A 22,952-nucleotide genomic window follows, 5' to 3' on the forward strand; every position below is an offset into this window, starting at 1 on the left:
GGTCTGGCTATGTGCCATCTTTTGCCCCACGGATACATGTGTGCTGAATATGCATGAATCCAGCCCTGACAGTGACTGGCTCTGTGACCCTGCACAATCAGCTCCTGCCTCAGGGTGCAGTGATGGCATCGTCCCCCACCAGGGTGGTCATGGAGCTCCATGTAGATGCTGGAGCTGTCACGTTCTGCACACCTCCACCTACTGTGTCAACAACAGCCACTGTAGTCAGTATTCTTCTATTCTTAGTATTCCTCAGGACGACAATAATAATGATTATTGCCGGCGGTTCTTTGGGGAGGACTCGATAAGAGTGGCCCCAGATAGCTGGGCGTGGGTGGGTCATGTCCCTACCAAGGGTCCTCCTCGGTGGACGTGGTCACAGGCTCATTGCCGAGCACTGATTCTGTTGCTGCTATCGGCCTGCACTGTACGCCCCTGGCCGACCAGAGGAGCCGCCATGATTTTGAAATGAGCATTTCAGCTCTAAGGCCAGAGATGGCCCCAGGATTGGCTGGACACCTGCAGGGGTTAGGGACCGTCCTTGATGGAGGACCCGAGCCAGCTGGGAGTCTTTGCTTTAGGCTTTCTTTGTTTCCTTAAACCCTGACTTTGAATTGAATACTTGGAAAAAGTTCTGGTCTAGCACATGGGCTGCTCTCGCTCAGCAGGAAGGAAGCAGGACCACGGATGCCTCCATCAGGCTGGCCAGCTGGGAGGAGAGGGCAGCGGTGCCCCTGCCCCTGTGGGGCTCTGCCTGGTGGCCTGGCTGCACTGCAGGCTTTCCCAGGCTGCCTTTCAGAGACAGCTTGGTGGGCTTTGGTGGAAACAATGGGGACTGGGAGAGCAGACGTGAAATCAGGGGCCTTCAACACTAATCATACGAAGATCACTTAACAGGGGCTTCAATATTCTGAGGGAGGGAGGGAACAAGCATTTATTAAGTTCTTACTGTGTGCAAGGCACACACACACACATATCATCTCATTTGAAATTAGAAAGAACCTCTCAAAACTTCAGGCTCGCTTCTAAAAGAAGTTGGAGCTTTGAGCCTGAGGCCAGTGGACATGGATCAGAGCACCCTGCTTCAGACCACCCATGGGCCGCACACAAAGCCCTCGGTCTGAAGCGAGCCATTCTGCACGTGTATGACCCACATCAGAGTGCACCTGTATGCTCTATATCAGAGTGCACATGCATGACCCACACCAGAGTGCACGTTTATGGTCTATGCCAGATTCCACATGCATGATCTACATCAGATTGCGCACACATGATCTATACCAGATTGCTTACCTTCTCAAGGAAAGGGAGGGGAGGAAGGGAGGGAGAGAATTTGGAACTGAAAATTTTAAAAATGAATGTCAAAAAGTTTTGTTCACATGTGACTGAGAAAAAACCAGAATGAAGCCCTCTCACCGAAAGTGATCCCACCCACGCAGGCCCTGGACTTTGGGACAGGCCCTGGGGACCAGCCAGAAGGTGCCCAGGCCACAAGCAAAGGAAGAGGGTGAGGGAGAAGAAGCCTGCTGTGAGAGCAATGCGTGAGTGGCTAGATGCAGGGCGGGACACCAGGCGGGAGATGAGAAGCCCCTCTGGGAGCTGGCCCAGCGTGGGCCTGTGGCCATGCCAGGGAAAGCTGGGGGCCAGCCGTGTAAAAGCAGCGGCGGGCATGTTCTTACCAGGGCTTCATGATCTTCTGTAGCTTCTGATACCTCCTGAAACACAAAAATGCAGAAATAAATGAATCAAATGTTAAAAGCTTCTTGGCGGGCAGGAGAGACACCTAACAGCATCTACCTGTCGAAAGAAAGCACGCTGAAACTGGGCTGATCACTCGTCCAGGGCAGGACCGCAATCACCCGTGACCACTCAGAAACTGAGGACGTGTCGACTTAACCAACATAGCCTTAGGTACCAACAGCATGTTCAGCACTGGCCTAGGGCTCATAGAGACTGGGGTTACAGATAAAAAAGACTTGGTGTCTGTCCAATCTGTCCTGGCCTGTGGGGTGTGGCTGCATGGAGCCCAGAGCAGAGCAGGTGGCCCCCAGATGTGGCGCTCATCAGGCTGTCGGCCAATCTCATTCTTTGGTTCTGACACCAAAAAGCAAAGAAAGAGCAGGAGACTGACCTAGAAAGCAATTTGTGTGGAAGACTCCAAGGATCCTTCCTAGAGGATGGTATGGTTGACATGAGTCAATGATTCAGCCGTGGTCCACATGCCAATGGGATGTTACCAGAAGCAGAAAGCCCAGGAAATCCTCACTCTACACCCTATCTGGATCTGGCCACACCTGCCACACTGTATCCCTCTGAGGGTGCCGTATTTTGTGGGGGACATTGGCGAGACGAGGGCGTGTCAAGAAGAGCACACCAGGAATGGTTACAGGCCTTAGATTGCAGCACATCAGGTCAGCTGAAGACACCGGGGATGTTCAGTGCGCTTACCACACTCCTTCCCGTAATCCTCCTCTTCCCTGGTCCTATGACTGCTCCCTCCCAAACCTCCCTCACCCCAATTCCCAGGGCTTTGACCACTCACAACAGTTGGATGATGGGAATTGGCCATTCTACTCCTTCTGGTCAGATGGACTACCACCAGGTTTTATCATCTGCTCTGCCTCTATGCCCTCCAGATCTTCAAGCACAGTCAGCTGACCTCTTGGGCCAACCTCAGGACCCTAGCCTTGCCATAGGCCCTGCGAGCAGACTTTCTTTTGTTTGTTACTTACCCCAGTTACAAAGTGAACTCTTTGCTTTTTCTATGGGTATTCTCAGTGGCACAGGAAAGGCACGTAGCAAGTTCTTAATGAATGTATTTGTATTCATTCATTCATGGGAAATACTTGAGAAATGCCTGCTGAATTGAATTGAATGGACTGCCTCCCAACGAAGACAGACTTAGTCAAGCTTGTGGTTGGCTCCCTCCACCTATTCCAAAGGGCCCCTGCTGCCCACCCCTCATGAGGGTCATCCTCAAATCCTGTGTAGAGGGAACAGGCAAGGCCACACACAAGGAAGGTCAAACTCCCAGATGGGAGGTGCTGCTCATTGTCCAGCAAGGGCCTGGTCACCTTGCTGCCAGAGTGCTTCTGGGTAATAATGGTACCATAGCCTTATGAACAATGATGTGGCCTGGAGCTCATTAGAGCTGTGCTGCACTTTTCTGGCAGCTAATGAGGGTCCCGTGGAGATGCCACATTCCCAGAACATATCTCCTGGGGAAGAATAAGTTCCAGAACCTTCTGCAATCTGTCCTGGCCTGTGGGGCATGGCTGCATGGAGCCCATGATCATCAGGCTGTTGTGGCCTTCTCAATTTCCACAGGAGGCTAACGAGTTTGACCGGGCAGCCCCTCAGCTAGATAGAAAGCCCGCTAAGCTCTCATTCTGAATGATTCTGGTAACAGGCCACCCGTGCTGAAAGCCTTGGTAAAATGGCGTCTGCCAAACATCCCCAGAGTGACTCAGAGATGGGGGAAGAGCCTAGTTACCTCATGACTTCCTCCAAGATGCTTCCTGCGATTTTACTCTTATTAACAGTACCCAAGGAAACCTGCCAACATGTGCAAATGTCACCTGCCATGGAATGCCTCCAGCCCAGGGCTCATCTTGTGGGAAATAAATGTTGGAAAAAATGCTCATAAACAAGTGAGATGGACAGAGAGAGACAGAGACACACTGAGAGACAGAGATCTAGAGGGAGGGAGGGACAGAGAGAAAGAGAGAGACAGAGACACAGTGAGAGACAGAGATAGAGGAGACAGGGAGGGAGAGAGAGGGAAGGACAGAGAGAGAGAAAGAGAGGGGGGAGGGAGAGAGGGAGGGAGACGGAGAGAGAGAGTCAAAGAGCAAGACAGAGACGAAAAGAGGAGACATAAAGAGGGGTGCAGAGAGATAAAGACACACATAAAGAGAAAGAGCCAGAAGCAGACAGAGCGCAGCTGTGAACCAAAGCCAGTCAGGGGCTTTTTCAATGAAAAGACGTCATTTTTCCCTCCACTGATAACACATCTTTCCAGGGTGGATGCTGTGACTTACTCATTCCCTAATAACCGAATTTTCCTATTCTGCTGCCCAGGTTGGACAGAGAACGGCCTCAGCCTGCCTTTCATTCTGGGATCAGAGGCTCACAGCCTCACAAGGGTTCCTCCAGTCCAGGGGCTCTTAACTCTTTGGTTGTCCTGGACCCCTCTGGTATCTCATGAATGGACACTGTGGACACTTCTCTGAAAAGTTTAAAATAATTTAAATTTCACAAATATGTAATTCTTTTTTCCTCCCACTCAAGTTCATAGATCCCCTAAATTCTATCTGTGGACCCCTTGTGGATCTATGAACTCCAGGTTAAGAAGTCCTGCTCTCATCAAGCCTCTTCCCTTTACAGATAAGGAAAAAGAGGCAGAGAGGAGAGGACTGGATGGGTCACCCAGGAAGAAGCTGAGGCAGAGCAGTAGTCCAGGGAGGATTCCACCTCATATCACTTTACCCCTAGGGCTAAGGGATGCTGTAGCCAGAGTGGACTATACAGCATATGGTAAACACATATGTACAAATATGTATCTACGAGACAAGCTGCATTACATAGTGGATAGAGAAGAGGCCATTGAGGCTAACTAAATTTCTTCCATTAAGATTTCTTTTCACTGTCACCATTTTTAGAAAGGGGCAGCTAGGTGGTGCCACAGTGCATAAAGTGCAGGAGCTAGAGTCAGGAAGAGTCATCTTCATGAGTTCAAATCTGGCCTCAGACGCTTGCTAGCTGTGTGACCCTGGACAAGTCATTTCACTCTGTTTGCCTCAGTTTCCTTATCTGTTAAATGAACTGGAGAAGGACATGGCAAACCACTCCAGTATCTTTGCCAAGAAAACTCCAGATGGGGTCACAGAGAGTCAGACATGACTGAAATGACTCACCAAAGACAGCAATTGACTTATGGCCAGTAATATTTCCCCCTTATTGCCATGTGTTTCTTCCACGTGTCTATTCAAGAATAGCCACCATGAATTCCACTAAATTTGTCTTATGTGGCCACATTGTGGTGTGGAAGTAACCTCACGCACCCCAAGCCTACACACCAGCTGAGTAGAAGTTTGGAGGATTCTAATAAAAATAACTCATATACAGAGTTCTTTGAGTTTTTCCAAAGCACTTTACATGCAGCGCTGGGGTGTAGGGGAACTTGGTCTATGATCAAACAATTCTAGCCCCTCCACCCCCTCCAACTGATGAAATCACAGGAGACATGGTATTAATAAAGGTGCTAAGCAAAGCCCAAAAGATGTGTCCACATCCTATTATCACTTTACCAACTGTGAGTCAGTTCTTCCTGATAGAATTAGACAGGTAGCTTGTCATTGGCTAGAAAGAGAATGGCCGTATCTCTGGTGGCCCATAACAAGTGTGCTTCAGATCAGGGGCTAATGTTAGGCATCAGGATCCCTCTATCGCTACTGATCTCACCTTCTCCACAGTGGCCATGCAATCTTGCAACTGAGTTGCTGGCCACATAGGATACATTGTATCCATATACATTGTATCCATAAGGGAGCACAGAAAGAGAAAAAGTCAGTAGAGGCACCTCTAGGTGGTGACCCCTGGCAGCAGAAAAGAGAGGCAGCTCCACATTCACAATCAAAGAAGCCTCGGCTGTTGAGAATAGAGCTGGACAGAGAAGGGGACCTACAGAGGTGGGCTGAACAAACTGCACACACAGACAGGACCCAGAGGGGAGCAGCAAGGGGCTGTTACAAGAAGAGAAAGTATACCGAGGCCCTGCGGTATCAGGGGGATAAGCTCCCTCCGGCCACACGTGCTTCCAGTCCCGCCTGATTCACTACCAGCGTCTTCCAGGTTTGCATTCGCTCTTCCTGCGGATGCTCTGTGTATTTGTGAGAGGGTGCACTCCAGGTCTGTGTCTTTTATTTATCCCCTGGCTTAATGAATGCCTTGGCTTTGAGCCTCTTCTTACTTTTCCAGTTTTCTGACACTTTCCCTGCCTCCCCGTGCACCCCAGCCACCATTTCCTCTTTGATCCAGTGAAGCTGGCCTCCTGGCTGCTCCTCACACAAGATCCCCCATCTCCTGACTCTGGGCATTTGCTCTGGCTGGCCCCCTGCCTGGACTGTTCTCCTTCCTCATCTCCTCCTCCTGGCTTCCCCAGCTAAAAGCCTACTTTGTACAAAAAGCCTTTCCTGTCTCTCTTAATGTCAGTGCCTTCCTTCCCTCTGAGATCTCTTCGATTCATTCTGTCTCTGTCTTGTTTGTACAGTTATTTGCATGCTGTCTCCCCCATCAGACTGTGACTTCCTTGAGGACAGGGATCGAGTCTATTTTGTCTTTCTTTGTGCCCCCAGTGGTTAGCACCATGCTTGGCACACAGTAGGTACTTAACAAATGCCTTGTGACATGATGCCTAATAGTGTCTACTGGTTGACACTTGCTGTTTAGACATTGTTTGACTCTCTGTGACCCCATTCGGGTTTTCTTGGTGGAGACACTGGAGGGGTTTGCCATTTCCTTCTCCAGCTCATTTGACAGAGGAGGAACTGAGGCCAATGGGGCTAAGTGACTTGCCCAGAGTCAACTAGCTAGTAAGCGTCTGAGTCCAGATTTGGTGCTTCAGGATAAGCCTACTAGTGGGGGCTAGTAAGCTATAGATTTTGCAGTATAGATCTACAAAGTCCTTTTGACCTTGGGAATAGCTTCCCCCTGACTTCCCACCTGCTAATTTGAGTGTGAGTGGGGGCAAGGGGACCCAGTGTGGGGGCTAAGCATAGATTACCCTTTGTGAACATCCCAATAACCTTGTTGTGGTTAACACAGGTTCCAAGTAGCCTCATTCTAGATACAGGATTTACTAAATAACTTACTCGGGTACAGAGGCAGGATCTGAATGCAGTACTTCTCAAGCCCAGGATTCTGTCCACTAGATTAAGTTGGCCCACAAGGCCAATGACAAACCACTGCCTACAGGGCAGCCAGCCTAAGCATGGAGAGATTTATGGGCAGAAGGCTGGCTCTCAGATTTGGGGGGGGAGGTGGGAGGGTCACCATTACCAAAAAATAAACACAAAATCTATAAAATACAAACAAAACACAAAATCAGTTCTCCTCAAACCCTTTAATAGATAATGGATAAGAGGGAAGAGGCTGCTAAAAGTCGGATATTTCTTAAGATAATCTAAAGTCACCAATGTAACTACTTCTTTTGATATGTGACCTTTGTCTAACAAGGAATCAGCTGACACACTGCTGATGTTAAAGCAGGTGTGGGAGAGTGGAAGGGGAAGGAACTCTAGGGTCCAAATCCCACTTCTGACATTTACTAGTGATGAGACAGTGACCACATCACCTTTCCTCTCTGTGCCTCAAGTTTCTCCTCCACAAAATGGGTATAACACTACCTCTATCACAGGCATGTAGAAGGAAAACACTTTCTAAACTTGAAGTCTAGAGAAGTGTAGGTTATTATTGTTGTTATTATTTAGACAGAAGGATAGCTCTCAGGTTCTCAGAAATATGAATATAGAAGCTGGAAGAGTTGGTTTCATCATGTGTTCAAAGGCGATGAGAAATATAATTTCAAGGGGAGTAGCTAGGTGGTGCAGTGGATAGAGCACCAGCCCTGGAGTCAGGAGGAGCTGAGTTCAAATCCTGCCTCAGACGCTTGACACTTACTAGCTGTGTACCCTGGGCAAGTCACTTAACCCCACTGCCTAGGAAAAAAAAAACCCAAAACAAACAAACAAATAAACAAAAAAGAAATATAATTTCAGGGACCAGAGCCCACTTTGACTTCTGATGTCCATGATGATTGTTAAAAAAAAAAAGTAGCATTGTGAGTGTACCTGCAGCATGTGCACCCTCAGCTTCAGGGGAGGAAGGAGATGCCTTGATCAAGACTCTAGCAAGGTCCTCGAAGCAAAGCCGACCTCCCAGGGTTGGGGCGGGAATTAAATGCGATAAGAGTTTGTGCAGCACCATGCTGCCTTAAGGTGCTATAAAATACAAGGTAAGTGAGCTCGCATCTCCTACTGTGGTGGGCTTCGGTGCCAGGGTGGGTGCAGGGAAAGTGCAAGCTAGGGCAAAACCAGTGAAATAAGGCACCTGAAGCCCTGGAGTCTACAGGAAGCTGTTTGTTCAGCTGTGTAGCCTGACTGTCTTCTTTAAAAAGGCGCTGGAGACCCCAACCAGGAGTGAACAATAGAAAGAATAAAATCGATCACATTGCCACTGATGGAAAACGGCAGGCTCACCATTCAGAATCGTCTGTCTTGGCCCAAGCCAGGCCTTCCTACTTAGAGCAAAGGTTAAAATAAGTGCTAAGACAGAAGGAAGGATGAAGATGAAAAGACACTGCATAATGTTAACAGTGGCCAGACAAACTGCCCAAACAAGTCAGACTCCAAAAAATGGGAACCAAACAAACCTTCAAGCACAGACTCTAACACCTTTTCTTAGAGAAGGCTAGTGGATGTGAAACGGGCCTTAGTGCGCAGATACGACTGAGAGATGCAGCGTCATTTACAAAAGCTTGTGGAAGCAGAGCACAGCTTAGAGACATGGTGCTGGAAGACAGCAGTGCTATGAGCAACACCCCCTCACCAAGGAGGAAGTAAAGGAGGGTACAACAAACTTGCCATGGGTCTCAGGAGCCGAAACATCTTCACAACATTGCTGATGAAGCCAAGAGGACAGCAAACAACACACCAGGAGGCAGAGCTGCTGGAGAGTTGTGTCCTAGCCACACCACTGACTGAGAGGCAGACAGAATGTGAGACACATTGTTGCTCACTTTTTGGAAAGCATTTCCCTCTACATCAAAACGCAGCCATAAGGCTCCCTTCCAACAAGCGGTCTCCCACATGTGTTAAAATGATAGATGGTTTTGTGATTAAGGCAACCACAGAGATAATTTTGTCCCAGTTTGCTGATGTAAACACCACGCAGCACATCAGCAGGCAGACACGTGCTCAGCATGGTCACACAAGAGTCCAAACCAAAGGAGGGGGCCCCTATTAAAATCAAAGTTCCTAATTACAAACTGTGTGGAGCCTCCGAACAGCTCAGAGCTTTATTAGTGAAATCCTCAGAAATAGGAAGGAGCTTAGCTTTACTATCCACACTGGAAAAGCCAAGTGGATGAAAAATGCAAATTGCCCAGACTCTGATGTGAGGCAGAACAGGCAGCTTGTTGATTGAAGCCATCAGTAACTGTGATTGGGACAACTAGCTGAGCCCAGAGCTGAGAAAAAGGGAAGATGGGGTTATATGAATGAATAAGCATTGTACTCTTATCACCATCATTAATGATAATTGTTATTTTATTTATTCATTGGCATTTGATGTTTTCAATGAGTCTCAACTAGCTGCTGCTCTTAATTCCATCTCTGGAAGGCCAATCTATTCCTGGTGACACTCTCTGGTTCATTTATAAAAGGCAAAGGGGGAAATGCAAAGTGGCTAGTAGGAGGCTACCATAGACAACCACATAACCCTGCATAGGAAGTGGTGAAAAAACATTCTCAAGGGCTGTGGAAGCCGGCTGGTTACATAAAGGCAACGAGAGATAGTAAGTGGGCAAGAGCATTTTTACTTGAACCCCAAATATTTAAAACCAAAAGGATAGCCTCCAATGCAGTATTCCATAAAGCCTCTATTTACAGAAATCACAGAAGATAAAAAGACTGAATGTGATTCAAAACTAAAATCATCTCAGAGGGAAGGCATCAGCATCAAGAGGGATCAGGAAAGACCCTTGACTTTGGCACAAAAGGAGCAACATATCATGAGAGAGAGAGAGAGAGACAAGCCTCGAATCCCAGCATTTCAGGGACCCTGGTCCAACTCAGATGGAACAAGAAAGCCCTCTGCAGTACTCCCAGGGTCCAGCTGCCCCCGACAATCTCTAGTGAAGAGGCAGAAGGGTGAGAACTGCCTTCATATCACGTTTCAAATTCTCCCCCTCCCACGGCAAACCGGCCCACTTTGGGGTATCTTTAGCCTTGTCTAAAACAAGAAAACTATTGAACAAGTTTGGCACAGTAGGGAGTGAATCAGTTTAAAGGACCAAATGAATAAATGAATCGAGGGAACAAACAAATAGGTGAATAGCCAGTGAACTTCTTTATAACTCAGCTTGAGGGAAGCTCTCCCACCAGATCCCTTCAAAACCAGCCCACATTTTTCACAGGACTTCTAAAGGGAGGAATCCAAAAGGGAAGGCCACATCTGGAATCCTGCCCAGTATTAACAACTAACAGTCTTTTGACTAGCTCTCCTCCATTCATGTGGCTTTCTATCTCAATGGTTTCCCAGGACATAAGAGCACGTCTTACTGTCTTTTGTAAGAAGCTTGAATAGCCCATATGAAAACCTCTTTTCTTCCTTGTTTTAGTTGGAGCAAATCATTTGAACAAGTTCAACCATTCTGGAAAAACAATTTGAAAATAGTTGGGAAAAGTCACTAACCTGTTCATACCCTCTGACCCTGGACTCCTACAACTGGGCATATGCCCCCAACAAGGTCAAAAGCAGAAAAGAAAGTCCTGTAGATACCAAAATATTCATAGTCACACTCTTGGTGGAGCAAAGAACTGGAAATCAAAGGGGTGCCCATTCCTTGGCAGATGGCTATGGTAGATGAACGTGAAGGAAGATTACGATGCTGTAAGAGTCAACAGATGCAAGGAATTCAGAGAACTGATGCAGATAAACCAAGGGATGATATCTACAATTAGAATACTGGAAAATGGAGGGAGGCTAAGATGCTGCTGGATTCAGATGCACTTCAGCGGTTAATTGTTCTCGGAGAAAGGTGGAAGAAACATCCCTCCCTGGTCTAAGAGAAAGGTGGGAGTCTGCAGGCATGAAAAGCCATAGTCACTTTGTCAGCTGGGTTTTGCTGAAATTTTTCTGTTACAAGGCAGGATTTTTTAAAAACTGTATTTAGATAAAATGATTTTGTGAAGCACAATATCCCGCAGAAGGAAGCCATTACACATGCTTCTTCTAACAACGAATCAGTGAAACGTCTTCCTTCCTTTTCTTTCTCTAGGAGCAACTGAAATCTATGCCTAAAAATACTACTTCATACTGATTTAGAACCAACTGTCACAGGGATTGGCAGTGTGATACTGACATCACCTCATTAATCCCACACAGTGTCCCAGGGAGATGGGAAGTGTTCAGAGAAATCTCAAGAGAATCTACCTGAATGCCAGGCTGGCGTACTCACTACTCATCTGAAACCTCTAAGCTATGACAAGGGTAGAAATGCAGATGACATAGGATCATAACAGCAGCTGGGGTTCTTATAGCCCTCCAAGGTTTGTGAAACTGTGAAGGTATGTTATCTTACCCAAGCCTTGAGACACCCCTGTGAGGCCAAAGCTACAAGTATTACTAACCCCACTACACAGATAAGAAAACTGAGGCTTAGGGGGCTAACTAAGCAGGTAACTTCACCATGGTTACACAGCCAGTAAATGTCAAAAGCAGGATTTGAAACCAGATTTACTGGTCTCTGAATGCAGTGCTTTCGACACTGTCAGTAAGGCCTATAGGGAAGATACTGATGGCATATCCAACACACAGCATGAACAGTAATTCCTCCCCACCTAGAAAGCTATGCGAAATGCACATGTACTAGATTTTTTTTTGAATGCTGATATTTCAGAGTTCTTGAATGACTAACCAGTTCCTTATGCCTTCAGTTCCTCATTACCCACACCCTATTTAACCCTCTCTGTATATACTTATCACAGGCTAGTTGCTTTTCCCATTTTGGCCATCTTGAAGTCCACTTCCACTTCTTCATGCAGTAATCAATTCAAGAACAAGTAGTTACCAAGCACCTGCTATGTGCCAGGCACAAAGCTAAGCCTTGGGGATAAAAAGTGAGCAAACATAGTCCCTGCCCTTCAAGAGCTTGCATTCTAATGCAGCTAACTAATCCGGACCTCTTACGTTAAGGCAGTGGCTCCGCTGAACTTGATGGTGAAAAGCTTCTTATAAACAGCTTTGCAGGTCTTTTCCAGTTTTATTCTCTTTGTTGTCTTCCTTGTAATGTCACCCTTTAATGCCTTTGGGTTAGCCTCTTAGCTGAGTCTCTCCTAGCTCTGCCCTCTGGGACCACGCAGAACAATTCTAATCTTTCTGCCATGTGGCAGGTCTTCAAGAGGTTGAAGACAGCTCAGCTGGCATGTGAAATCTGAATCTGCTCCAGTTAATTCAACTGATCTTCATAAGACACAAGTTCCGAATTGTGACTTTTGTTCTAACAAGTTACTGGTGAGGCTGTGCACAGAGAGGTAATTTAGGAATGAATCTCACATCAGTCACTTGCAGTCCTCTAAAATAAGACCAACTGTGTTCTTTGCTGCCTGCTACCCTCACAACACCTGATTCTATTCTAGAAGAAAGTATGTATGATGTAATGGCATGAGACTTCTGTATAATCTACATGGCTTCAGTTTCTGTCCCTTCTTGTTATATTTTTGATATATTGATATCTATTTCCTATTAAATATTCATATATTAAATAAAATCAGTCATATATTTATAATTAATTTGTAAAATTATATTAAAATTAAACACATTTAAAACATGTTTAATAACACACACTATATTTTAATATGTTATATATCTGAATTCTATTTTTCACCATCCTTCCCTATGCTCAACTTTACAATGTAGTCACTGAGTATCAAAGAGTAGTCACTGATTTCATTTAACCTGGAGATTCTTACCAAGTTCATGAACTAATTTTTCTACCTTATTATCTGCAGAGTCAGAATACTGTTCAGCTGTTTCAGTCATGTCCCACTCCACGAGCCCATTTGGAGTTTCTTGGCAAAGATACTGGAGTGATTTGCCATTTCCTTCTCTAGCTCACTTTACAGATGAGGAAACTGAGGCAAACAGGGTTAACTGACTGCCAGGCCCCTCGCTCTATGCACTATGGTGCCACCTAGCTGCAGAGTCGGCATGTAAGCTATAATAGTGTTCATGGCAAAACCACAGAGGGAGGCCTCTTTGGGAATTGGCCCTATCATTTCCCACCTAGCTGCTTTCCTGGACTTCATAGTCATTCTGCCAGATGAAATCCACTCTGAACATCTCGCCTCCTTAGACCAGCTCCCTCCCTGGCCACAGGACTTGGCCTCACCCATAAGATTGGGAGCTCCCTGGGGGCAGGGACGGCTTGTGTTTCTCTGTGTCCCCAGCACTTAGCACAGCTCCTGGCACACAGTAGGTGCTTAAAGGTTTTTGACTCTCACTAAGTGGCAAGGAGCGTGCTGATACAGAAGTAGGAGTACAAACACAAGCTATAAAGGGACTTCCCTTTAGAGGGGGAGGCCACACAAAGGGGAAGGCTGCCGGGGCAGGGGATACGGTTGGTGGCGTGACGTGGGCAGTCTACGCTCCCAGTTCTGGACCAGGTAAGGAGAAAGGGGAGGAATCTGTTGCAGGAAGATGCAGGTGGTGTAGGCAGTGCAGTTTGGGAATGCCCCCGAGGTATTTGGCTGCCTGGTTCAGGCAAAATAAAGCAAAACTTCACTTATCAGAGCCAGGGTTCAAGAGGGGAAAGGATGAGAGGAGAGGGGAAGGGCCAGCTTGTCCTTAACATTCTTTTCCAGGGCACAAAGTAAAGGAAAGCTAATCTGGGGACCGTATTTAAAGGACCCTGACAACTAGAGGGTGCCTAAAGGCAGACAATCAGGTCGAGGAACTGAGGATGCATAGCCCAGAAAAACAGAGCCCCAGGCCTTGTCCCAAGAAGAAAGGATTAGTCCTGCCTCAGAACCATGAGCAAAGAGGTAAAATTGGGCTCAATGCCAGGAAAACCCATCAGTACTACCCTCGAGGCTCATGTGCCTCTGGGGGAGGCCGGGGCTCCCCCCCTCACTGGGGCCTTCAAGGAGAGGCTGGGGGAACCTTGGTTGGGAAAGGTGTCCTCGAGATACTGTGATAATGATAGTATGCCCCGGGAGCAGCCAAGCACCCATCACATTTCAGGCCCATAACCACCCTGTCTGGAAGCTACCAAGAGCTTTATTATCCCCGTTATACACATAGAAGGAAACAGAGGCCCCAAAAGGTTAAATTTTGCCAGGAGACAAACAAGTAGTCGGTGCTGAAGGTAGGGTTTGAACCCAGCTCTTTCTGACACCAAGTCTATCACTCTATGCCTTCTGGTAGGCCATGATAGACAGAGAGACTTTGGGGTTCCACAGGCTGCTCATTCAGGACATGAAACCAGGCAGTGACAGATGATATCGATCTGAACAGAAAAGGGGGACTCATGCTGAGTCAGCTCTGGAAACCCCCAGCAGGGTCCCTTGGGGAAATACACACCCACACAAATGGCAGCAGGAAGGTCTGATAGTCATTGAATCACGAGAAGCTTCTCTGAAAACCTTGGTCGGGGAATCAGCCTTTTGAGCTGGTCTAGAGAGCCAAGGTCTCCACTGGTGACTTTGGCCCAGCGCTTGGGGATGAGTCAGGCCTGGGGGCGGGCAAAGGAGGGAGTCCTGTTTTATGGTGCTATCCCATTTCAGAACTGAATCAGGGGCCTTGGGAAGACATGAATAACTTGATTTTTCTTTCTTGTTTTCTGCCTCTCCAGCATTCTCAGATTGGCATGTGCCCATTCCCACATGACCTTGGAGATAAGACGTCTGGGTCTGTCTACTGATGACCTTGAATGACCTCAGTCAAACTCCACACTGCAAAACCCTTGGTGGGGAGTGGGGAGGGGAGAGGAGCAGGGTAGCTGAACAGGCTGCAAGGTGGGGGATGTTAAAGTAGGCTCGGACCAGATTGTGAGAGCCAGTTGTTAAATTTTCAGTGAGAGCTTTTATGCCTCAGAAATTGACAATTGCTACAGATCAGGGCCTGGTTTAATGTTCTGTTGATTGTTTAAACTTAATAAAGGGAAAGAGAAAATGTTAAACACACAAACTTTAAAGTGCTATCCATATATTCCCCCCAAAAAAGAACTGGTTGTTAAACATTTTTCCAGCACACCGGTCACTGTACAAAGGCCTAAAACCAGAAAGAATAGGGTCAGTGAGGAGCCCAGACAAATCGACTTACTCAGTCCCGCTTTCCACCATCTGGGTGAGGAGAGAGATGCCATCCAGATTGATGAACTCCTGGGCAAACGTGATGTCTCGGGAGTAGCTGGCTAAATCTTTCAGGGCCTCCAACTTGGCGTCCATGCTCGAAGACTGGATTCTCTCATGAAGCTGCTGGGCGTTTTGAGCCTCCCCAGGAACAAAAAGGCACACAAAGAAATACTCACGGAGTGGCAGAGATGCCATGTGGGGTGGGGGGAGGGAAGGAGGGGGCCCTCCTGACTTCAGTCCACGTGCTTCCTCCAGTACTGGGAATAGATGGTGCCTTTTGGCAGAGACCAGAGGAAAAGGGGGGGGGGGAAGGGGCAACTAGGAGCCCAGTCCCCCAAGCCCCAGACTTACCTGGGGTGGGCTGGGTCCCAAAAGAACAATAATTTCCCTGACACTACAGAACCCCGATGTATGGCCTTAATGAGCTTCCCAGATGCCCTGAGGTTTCCAGCATGCCCACCCTTCTCCAGGGCCTGAGTGTCCACGCAGGCCGTCCATCCAGGAGGAAGCTTCCGTGGCCTCCTCACTAATGGTTTTCTCTCCCAGAGAGCCCTCTGATGAAATACTCGTGTCTCTGGGCCTTGCCTTCACAAGCACACCAACGGGGGAGATTCAAAGTAGCCCCTCAGAGAATAGGCCCAGCAAAGCCTGGAATCTTGCCCGTAAAATATTTCCACTTAACTCCTGTGTCCACCACAGGAAGGTGGAGGGAGATTTGCATGTGTAACAGCAGCCCCATTCCTGCAGATATTTAATTCACTTCCATTTTCCATAAGCCCCCTCCCTCCACTCTACCCCCACCCCAACCTGAGGGCATTCAGTATCATAGAGGAGGGGGGAAGGAGAAAAAGAAAAACCCTGAGAGTCAGGCAGGGGGAAAAAAGGAAAGGGAAGTATATTTTTCCTGTAAAATTATCTAACGCAAAGTCTCAGAGGGGTAACTGTCTGGCTTTGGAGTCAGAGGCTCTACCTACTCCCTCTATGATAAGTCCCTACACCTTTCTGGGCCTCACTTTCCTCATCTGTAAAAGGAAGGGCTTAGACTTCCCTTCTAGCTCAGAGTCCTGAGCCGATGGACAGCTGCTGAAGTTATTATCCAGCTCCAAACCCCAGCAGCTGACACCTCTGACAACAGCCAACACTCTCTATGAGACACTGCTTTTCTCATCATGACCCATATAAGGTTTCAAAGGATGCCAAGGCCTTCAAAGAAGACCTGCGCTTGTCATTCAGGGTAGGCTCACTATATTAAATGGTGAGTGATCACCATGGTCAGACGTGGCTGGGAAGGACCTTAGCCCTCCCCGACTGATAGAAAAAGAGGATGTGCTAAGGTGGGGCTGAGGCATGAGATCAGCATACTAGGTCCAGGAAGAGTCCTGGGAGCAGCAGGCCTGAGCCTGATTCAAATCCCAGGCCTGCTCTTCACCAACTGTAAGACTAGAGGCAAATCAATGAGCAGATCTCCGGTGCCTCGGGGGATTAAGAGCTGGGTGGATCCTTCAAGCACGTCAGTCCTGTGCCACTGCCTCATTTTAAAGACAGGAAAGCTGAGGCCCAGAAAGGTTAAGGTAATAAATACAAAGAGAAAGTACCAACACTAGGTTTGAACCCAGGGCTTAGGCACACACACACACACACACACACACACACACACACACACACACACACCGTGAGCACAACCTAAACAGACAAAATAAGACAAGCTGAGGCCACCTGCATTAGTGGAAGCCATTTCCACAATAAGCAAATCAGTTTTGGAAGAAAACAAAATGACCACAGACCTGGAGTTCTAGGGGACCTTAGGAGCCCTCGAGGTCCCACTCCCCCTTCTTTTACAGGTGAAACTGAAGCACAGAGGGGTTAGCCAACTTGCCCAGGGTCACACAGCCAGGAAATTTCTGAGGTGGGATTTGAACCCGGGTTTTTGTGACTCCAAGCCCAGAGCCCTATCCACTATCCTGGGCTGCTTCTCAAAGTCCGTGGACACAAGTACCACTAACTGGAGAAGCATTCTCTAGGTCAAGTAAAGGCCAGCAGTAATTTTGAGGGGACGGAGTCAGCTATGGTGCCAAACAGGCTGTGACAGTTCCTAGACGGATGGGCCATTCTGGGACAGCCTCCTCTGGAGGGGTCTCCAAATGCCGCCCCCACTATTTCCCACCTCCTCTCCACCACAGAGGATGATGTCACCCCTATGGCAGAGTTACTGACCAAGGCCAAAAGGACACAGGGCATTTGGCTCCAGAGCTAGGAGGGCAGCCCGAGGCCCTGCCTCCCTCTCTCATCTCTTATAGAAGTAAAGGACACAGGGCAGCCCAGGTGGCCAGAATCTAGACTCCCATCAGGGCCAGGAACTTTGTAGGCCTGGGGATTGACTGGAGTTAACTACTGCACTTCCATTTGTAAAGCAGGTTTTATATATACATACATGTATATATATATATATATATATATATATATATATATATATACATGTATGTATACACACACACACACACACACACATATATAAAACCACTGAACTCAAAACTGGACAGGAAGAGAAGGAAAACGGAGAATTCATTTTGAATTTCCACCACCAACTTCCTCTGTTCTTGTAGGGAAATGAGCTCTCTGTCTGAGGTGGAAGAGGAGGGTGGTGCTGGCCCACAGAGAACTTTGGAAGGAAAGACATCTTGTGAAGCCCGGCTCAGTGTGACCTCCAAAGTTTCCCACTGGTGGCCTGACCATCACGGCAGCCTTCTGGGGTGGGGTGGGGGAGAGAAGAAGAGACAGGAACAAGACGACAAGTTTCAGACCAACTCACTGGGGATGTCGCCAACCGCAGAATGGCTCCATTCTTTATTTCATTGCGATTCTATAAAAAAAAAAAGACAAAAGAAGAAGAAGGTATTGGTAACGCATCCCTGAACACTCCTGGCTCAGTAAGCACGAGGCCTGGTCTGGCTGGTTACTCTAGGTCATTTCCAGTTCTGGCTTCAATGACTATTTTTCGGCCCACCTCCATCAAGCAACCGAATAACCAGCGTTTCTGGGCCAGGCGCTGTGCTAAAGCCTGGAGATACAAAGACAGAATGAAAAACGTCCTGCCCTCCGGAGGTGCCATTCTACCATTCTACCAGTAAGTAATAGCTAGTATTTTTGCAGCAATCTAAGGTTTGCGCCCTAGCTTACACAGGTTAACGCATATGACAGGAGTTAACGTGGGCACAGGTAAATATCCCCCTGGGCCTCACTTTCCTCGCCTGTAAAATGAAGAAGCTGGCCTATGCGTCTCTGCAACCTGTCTTCCACAAGGAGCCTTCAGTGCTAACTGCCTCTGAGCCCCTCAATGCTACAGCCTTCTCTGTGTCTTATTTCCAATGTGCCATGATCATGTCTTGTTTGCACATAGTTCAACTCAATTCAACAAACATTTATTATGCTCCTACTGTGTGCCAGGCACTGCGCTAAGGGCCTGGTTTGTTTGGGCAAGACTGTGCACTCCAGGAGGGCAGGGACTGTGTTCTGTCTTTGTACCCACAGTGCTCAGCACAGTGCCTGGCACACAGTAGGAGCATAATAAATGCTTGTTGACTAGAACTGTGATGCTTCACTCCTGGAGTCACAGTGCTAATATAGTCTGGATTATCGGGACTGAATCTCAGACTCTTCATTAGCGGGGCCCTCAGGAGCCAACCAGAGCATTCCTGCACCCACGGGAGCCCCTTCTAAAACCCCCCCAGTCAATGGTCCTCTGCCCTCTGCTCGATGACCTCCCCTGGGCAGGAAGACTCTACTCTGGAGGCAGCCCATCGCCCCTCTGGACGACTTTCCCTCTCCTCCAGGGCCAAGGAGAGAAAGCCTGGCCCTTCCCCCACATGACAGGCCATGACAAAGTTGTCCCTTCCCCAGGCTCCCTATGACCAATAACCCACGCTTGCATGGTGCAGCCACTAGAGAGCCCAGAAGCCCTCTCAGCTGGCAAACATGTGACATCTTCCAAGAAGAGAGACTGACGCCCAAGGACACGGGAGTTCAATTTGTAAATGTGTTAGTGAGATGTACCAGAGGACAATGGCCAAGTCAGAGTGACAGCCCCATCAGACTGAGACAGAGGGGAGCCGCCCAATGGGAGGGAATGGAACATGCAGAATGACTGAAGCGTTCTCAGAACACCCTCCAGGACGTGGGAAGGAGGGGACATGTGGGACAAATACCAGCCAGGACTGTCATCCCCCACAGACCATCAAGGGGTCGTTGGCAGCTCCTAACAGGTCTCCTTCCACCTGTCTATAAAATCATGGGGAGAAGGCTCTTCAGGGGAACAAGGGGACATTGAGAGAAACAAACAGGATAAGTTCCTCTGTCCACATCGCCCTGACAGAGGAAGACACATGCTTGTGGCTTGTTAATTGCAAAAGGCAGAAATTGACTCTGGGAGAGAATCTAGCCTCTGAGTCCCTCCTCCCACAGCATCCTGCTTGGGATGAGACCATGAGGCTCTTCAGCAGAGGCATCGAGACAGCTTTGCTCTACAATACTCTGAGTTTTAGGATCGAGGGGAGCAAAGACCAGAGACTCACGCACGCTTGACAGCGAGTTTGCTCTTGCCTGTGCATTACCCAGAGCTGAAATGGAAAAGGGAATCCTTATGGACAGAGATGACATCCAGAGAGCTGTCCACATGGAAGATGGCAGCATCAGATCCCATGAACCGACGGCCTCCCAAGTGAAAAGAGAGGGGCCTCACAAGCCACCCACAGCAAACAAAGTAGATGAAAAAGGCCACTGGTGTGGAGACGGTTTATTGAGCTGGGCTGTCTGTGGATAAAGTAGACAGGCACGGGACAGGGACAGTGAGGTGGGCAGAGAGCTCACGAGGGAGACCAAGGCAGAAAGGTCACAGTGCCTCCACTGAATGATGTGCAGCTGCTCTCTGACAAAAAGCCTTATTAGAAATAACACCAACAGCCTGACAGATCTGTACTGGCTTAGCAACTGCACCACTTAAATTCATTCAATGCATAAAATATCATAGAGAAAGAGCATGTTTTCTGTAAATAAAATGGCAGGTTTTCAGTCACTATTTAGAAGGGAATAACACAGCCTAGAGGTGAGAGCCCTGGACTGGGGGGTCAGTTGTGCCTCAGATGCTTATTCCTTCTGGGACCCAAATTGTTTGGCCTCAGTTTCCTCTCCTGTAAAATAGGGGTGATCACACCCAATCTGCAGGCCTATGGTACGAATCGAATGAGATACGATTTGTCAAGTCTTGTGCAGACTTTCCAGTTCTTACGGGCTGCTACTGGTTTTCCCAAAGTCCCCATGCCCGAGCCTCCCCTGAAGGAGCCCGCATAATGGGGGCAGGGGCAGAGAAAGGGTCAAAGACATATACACTAGATAAAGAGCTAGAAGACCCCTAGAAATCCTCGCACCCACGCTCTCCTCTCCGTCAGGACTTCCTGCCCATCCATCCCCGTTCAGGAGGGCTGGGGTGCAGGCCAGGCCTCTGGGCCCGTGTCCTGCTCGGCCCCAGGCCTGGATCTTCGTCTTCCTCTGGCGTTCCAACGTTGACAGACCCCAGGGCGTGGACCTCTCCCTTACTGGGCACGTCCATAGAAGCTGTGCTTATGCATGGGAACAACACCAGGATGTTGGAGGAAACAATTTCAGCAGGGCCGGAGGGCAATGAGGGGGATGGAAGGCCCAGAGAAGTGTGGGCTTTGACTCCTGTATCAGACTGCACTTCTCCCCATTATGGGTCCATCTTCCTCCCCTACTGCCCCTTGAGCTAACTGGTGGAGACGTCTAGGATTCTGCTAACCATCCTCCCCCACTCTGTGGTATCTGCAGGAGTGATGAGCTTACCAGCTGGACCTTCATCCAAAGAATGATGAACAGAGCTGGGCAAGGACTCACACATGCCTGTGGCCCTCCACATTAAGAAGAAATCTGTTAGAATCCTAGAAAGCATCGAGTGCAATGCTTGCATTTTACAACATGAGTACACTGAGGGAGATCTCCTTGGCCAAGCTCACACAGCATCACAGGCCCAGAGCTGGGAAGGATTCTCAGGGGTCACCTAGTACACCCCGCTCTACTGGCAGAAAAGAATGGTGAGGCCCAGACTTGCCCCAGGTCACAAGGCTGGGAAGGGGCATGATTTGAACTCATGTCTTCCTGACTCCTGCTCCCACCTTTAATTTAATCCACTATTGGACTGATCATAGATTAGTGCGGAACAGACCTTCGACACTGCAAAGTCCAGCTCCCTCGAATCAGAGGTGAGCGAGCTGAGGCCCCGAATTCCTTGAGGTCACAGAGGTAGTAAGAGTCAGAAATGAGATTCGAACTCAGGTCCTCTGATCCTCATCCCCAAAGGATGGCTGGGACCTTAGGATACCCTTTATGGCCCCTTCTGGTGCTGCCTCCGGGGATGACTGGCTGCCTGGCCCATGACGTTGCATGGTTGAATAGGGCATAGTTAGGCATCCGTGGCATCGGCTTGCTGGCGGCAGAGCTGGCTCTGCCTGGGTCTCAGGAGACGGTTATTAGGGGGCTCACTAGGGTTGCCTCTGCTGCCCAGGAGCCCCAGTGCCAAGGAGGAGTCCCAAGCATCACTCTTCAGATGAATTAAATCAGCTTCACGCGGCCATTCGCTCTGGCTAAGGCAAGCCAAGAACATGATTGCAAAATGTCCTGGGACAAAGTGACCATGAGATGTTTGGCTCCCGCCCCCATCCTGAGCCTGCCTCGGCAGACTCTGACCTCACCTCCCAGCTGGGAAGGAAGGCCCCCAGACTCCAGGCGCTCCCCCACCCCGGTCCTCCCCCCAGGAAGATTGGCCCTTTGCACAATCCAAGAAGCTGCTATGCCCTGGCAGGATGCAGCACCTCAACCAGTAGCACCAGATGTGGAAGGAAACTTGAAGGCCGAAGCTCCAACTCCCTCACTTTACAAGTGAGGAAACTGAGGTACTTCACATTTAAGGGACTTGCTCAGGCTCACTCACCTAGTTAATCTCTGAGGCAAGATTTGAACCCTGGTCTCTGGCTCTCTCTACTGCCCCATTTAGCCACCTCTTCACAAAAGTACTTTAAAACAAGCAAGGTTCTTGAGATGATTTTCAAAAGATCTGTGTGTCCCCCTCCCTTGCCCCAGCCAACCAAGGCATGCCCCCTCCTAGCCCAAGACAGTTGATATCACCAGTGAGGAAAGGGTTCTCCTGGTCATAAATCACCTTGTTCAAGAGCCCATCCACACTGGACAGGATGTTTCTTTCAGGAAACAGACACAGCCTCAAGCAGGGACCCCAAGTTAAGGGATTCCATTAAAGAAGCAGGACCCAGGCAGCCCTGGCTGTGCTTTAGTGAACACTGAGAGTTTAACCCCCTCCCCACCATGATCCCTGGAGGCATCAGAGAAAACAGAGAGGGGGGAGACCAGAAGAAGCACGTTTCTTGTCCAGACTTCCCCTCCAAAACCCTCAACTCTTCCCATGACAGACAACCCAGTGAAAAAGGGGATGCCTCTACATCCTGGACACATTCCCCTGACTTCATGGAGATGCTGGACTGGGTGTCAGGAAGACCTGGGCTGGCTCTCCCCTGGGACCTTTCAAAGACCCAGAGCTAGGAGGGACCTGAGAGGTCATCACGTCCAATGCCTTCATTTTACAGTCAGGGAAACTGAGGAAGTCCACAGTGGTGAAGTGACTGGCCCAAGGTCACACAGGTGGCACGGTTCAAACCCAGGTCTTCTGACCTCAGCATTCTTGCTACTACACTACTCTGCTTCTTACTATACCCTCCCCCACCCCAGCCCCACCAAGCC

The 22,952-nt window shown here is 48.6% G+C and overlaps 1 protein-coding gene across 8 annotated transcripts in view; it reads right to left on the reverse strand.

Moving 5' to 3' along the window:
• The window catches only part of ELMO1 (engulfment and cell motility 1), a 411,711-nt gene that overhangs the window by 274,767 nt on the left and 113,992 nt on the right, over positions 1-22,952 (reverse strand). For all 8 annotated transcript variants that reach the window (XM_078152030.1, XM_020964349.2, XM_078152032.1 and 5 more), the window contains 3 exons: positions 17,944-17,994; positions 15,103-15,272; positions 1,680-1,715 (listed from right to left, as the gene is read on the reverse strand). In XM_078152030.1, coding sequence (XP_078008156.1) covers positions 1,680-1,715; positions 15,103-15,272; positions 17,944-17,994 — 257 coding nt within the window. The remainder of the gene's footprint in view (positions 1-1,679; positions 1,716-15,102; positions 15,273-17,943; positions 17,995-22,952) is intronic.

This window comes from Phascolarctos cinereus, unplaced genomic scaffold, assembly GCF_003287225.1.
Source record: "Phascolarctos cinereus isolate Bilbo 61053 unplaced genomic scaffold, phaCin_HiC Scaffold_4;HRSCAF=312, whole genome shotgun sequence".
Taxonomy (NCBI): domain Eukaryota; kingdom Metazoa; phylum Chordata; class Mammalia; order Diprotodontia; family Phascolarctidae; genus Phascolarctos; species Phascolarctos cinereus.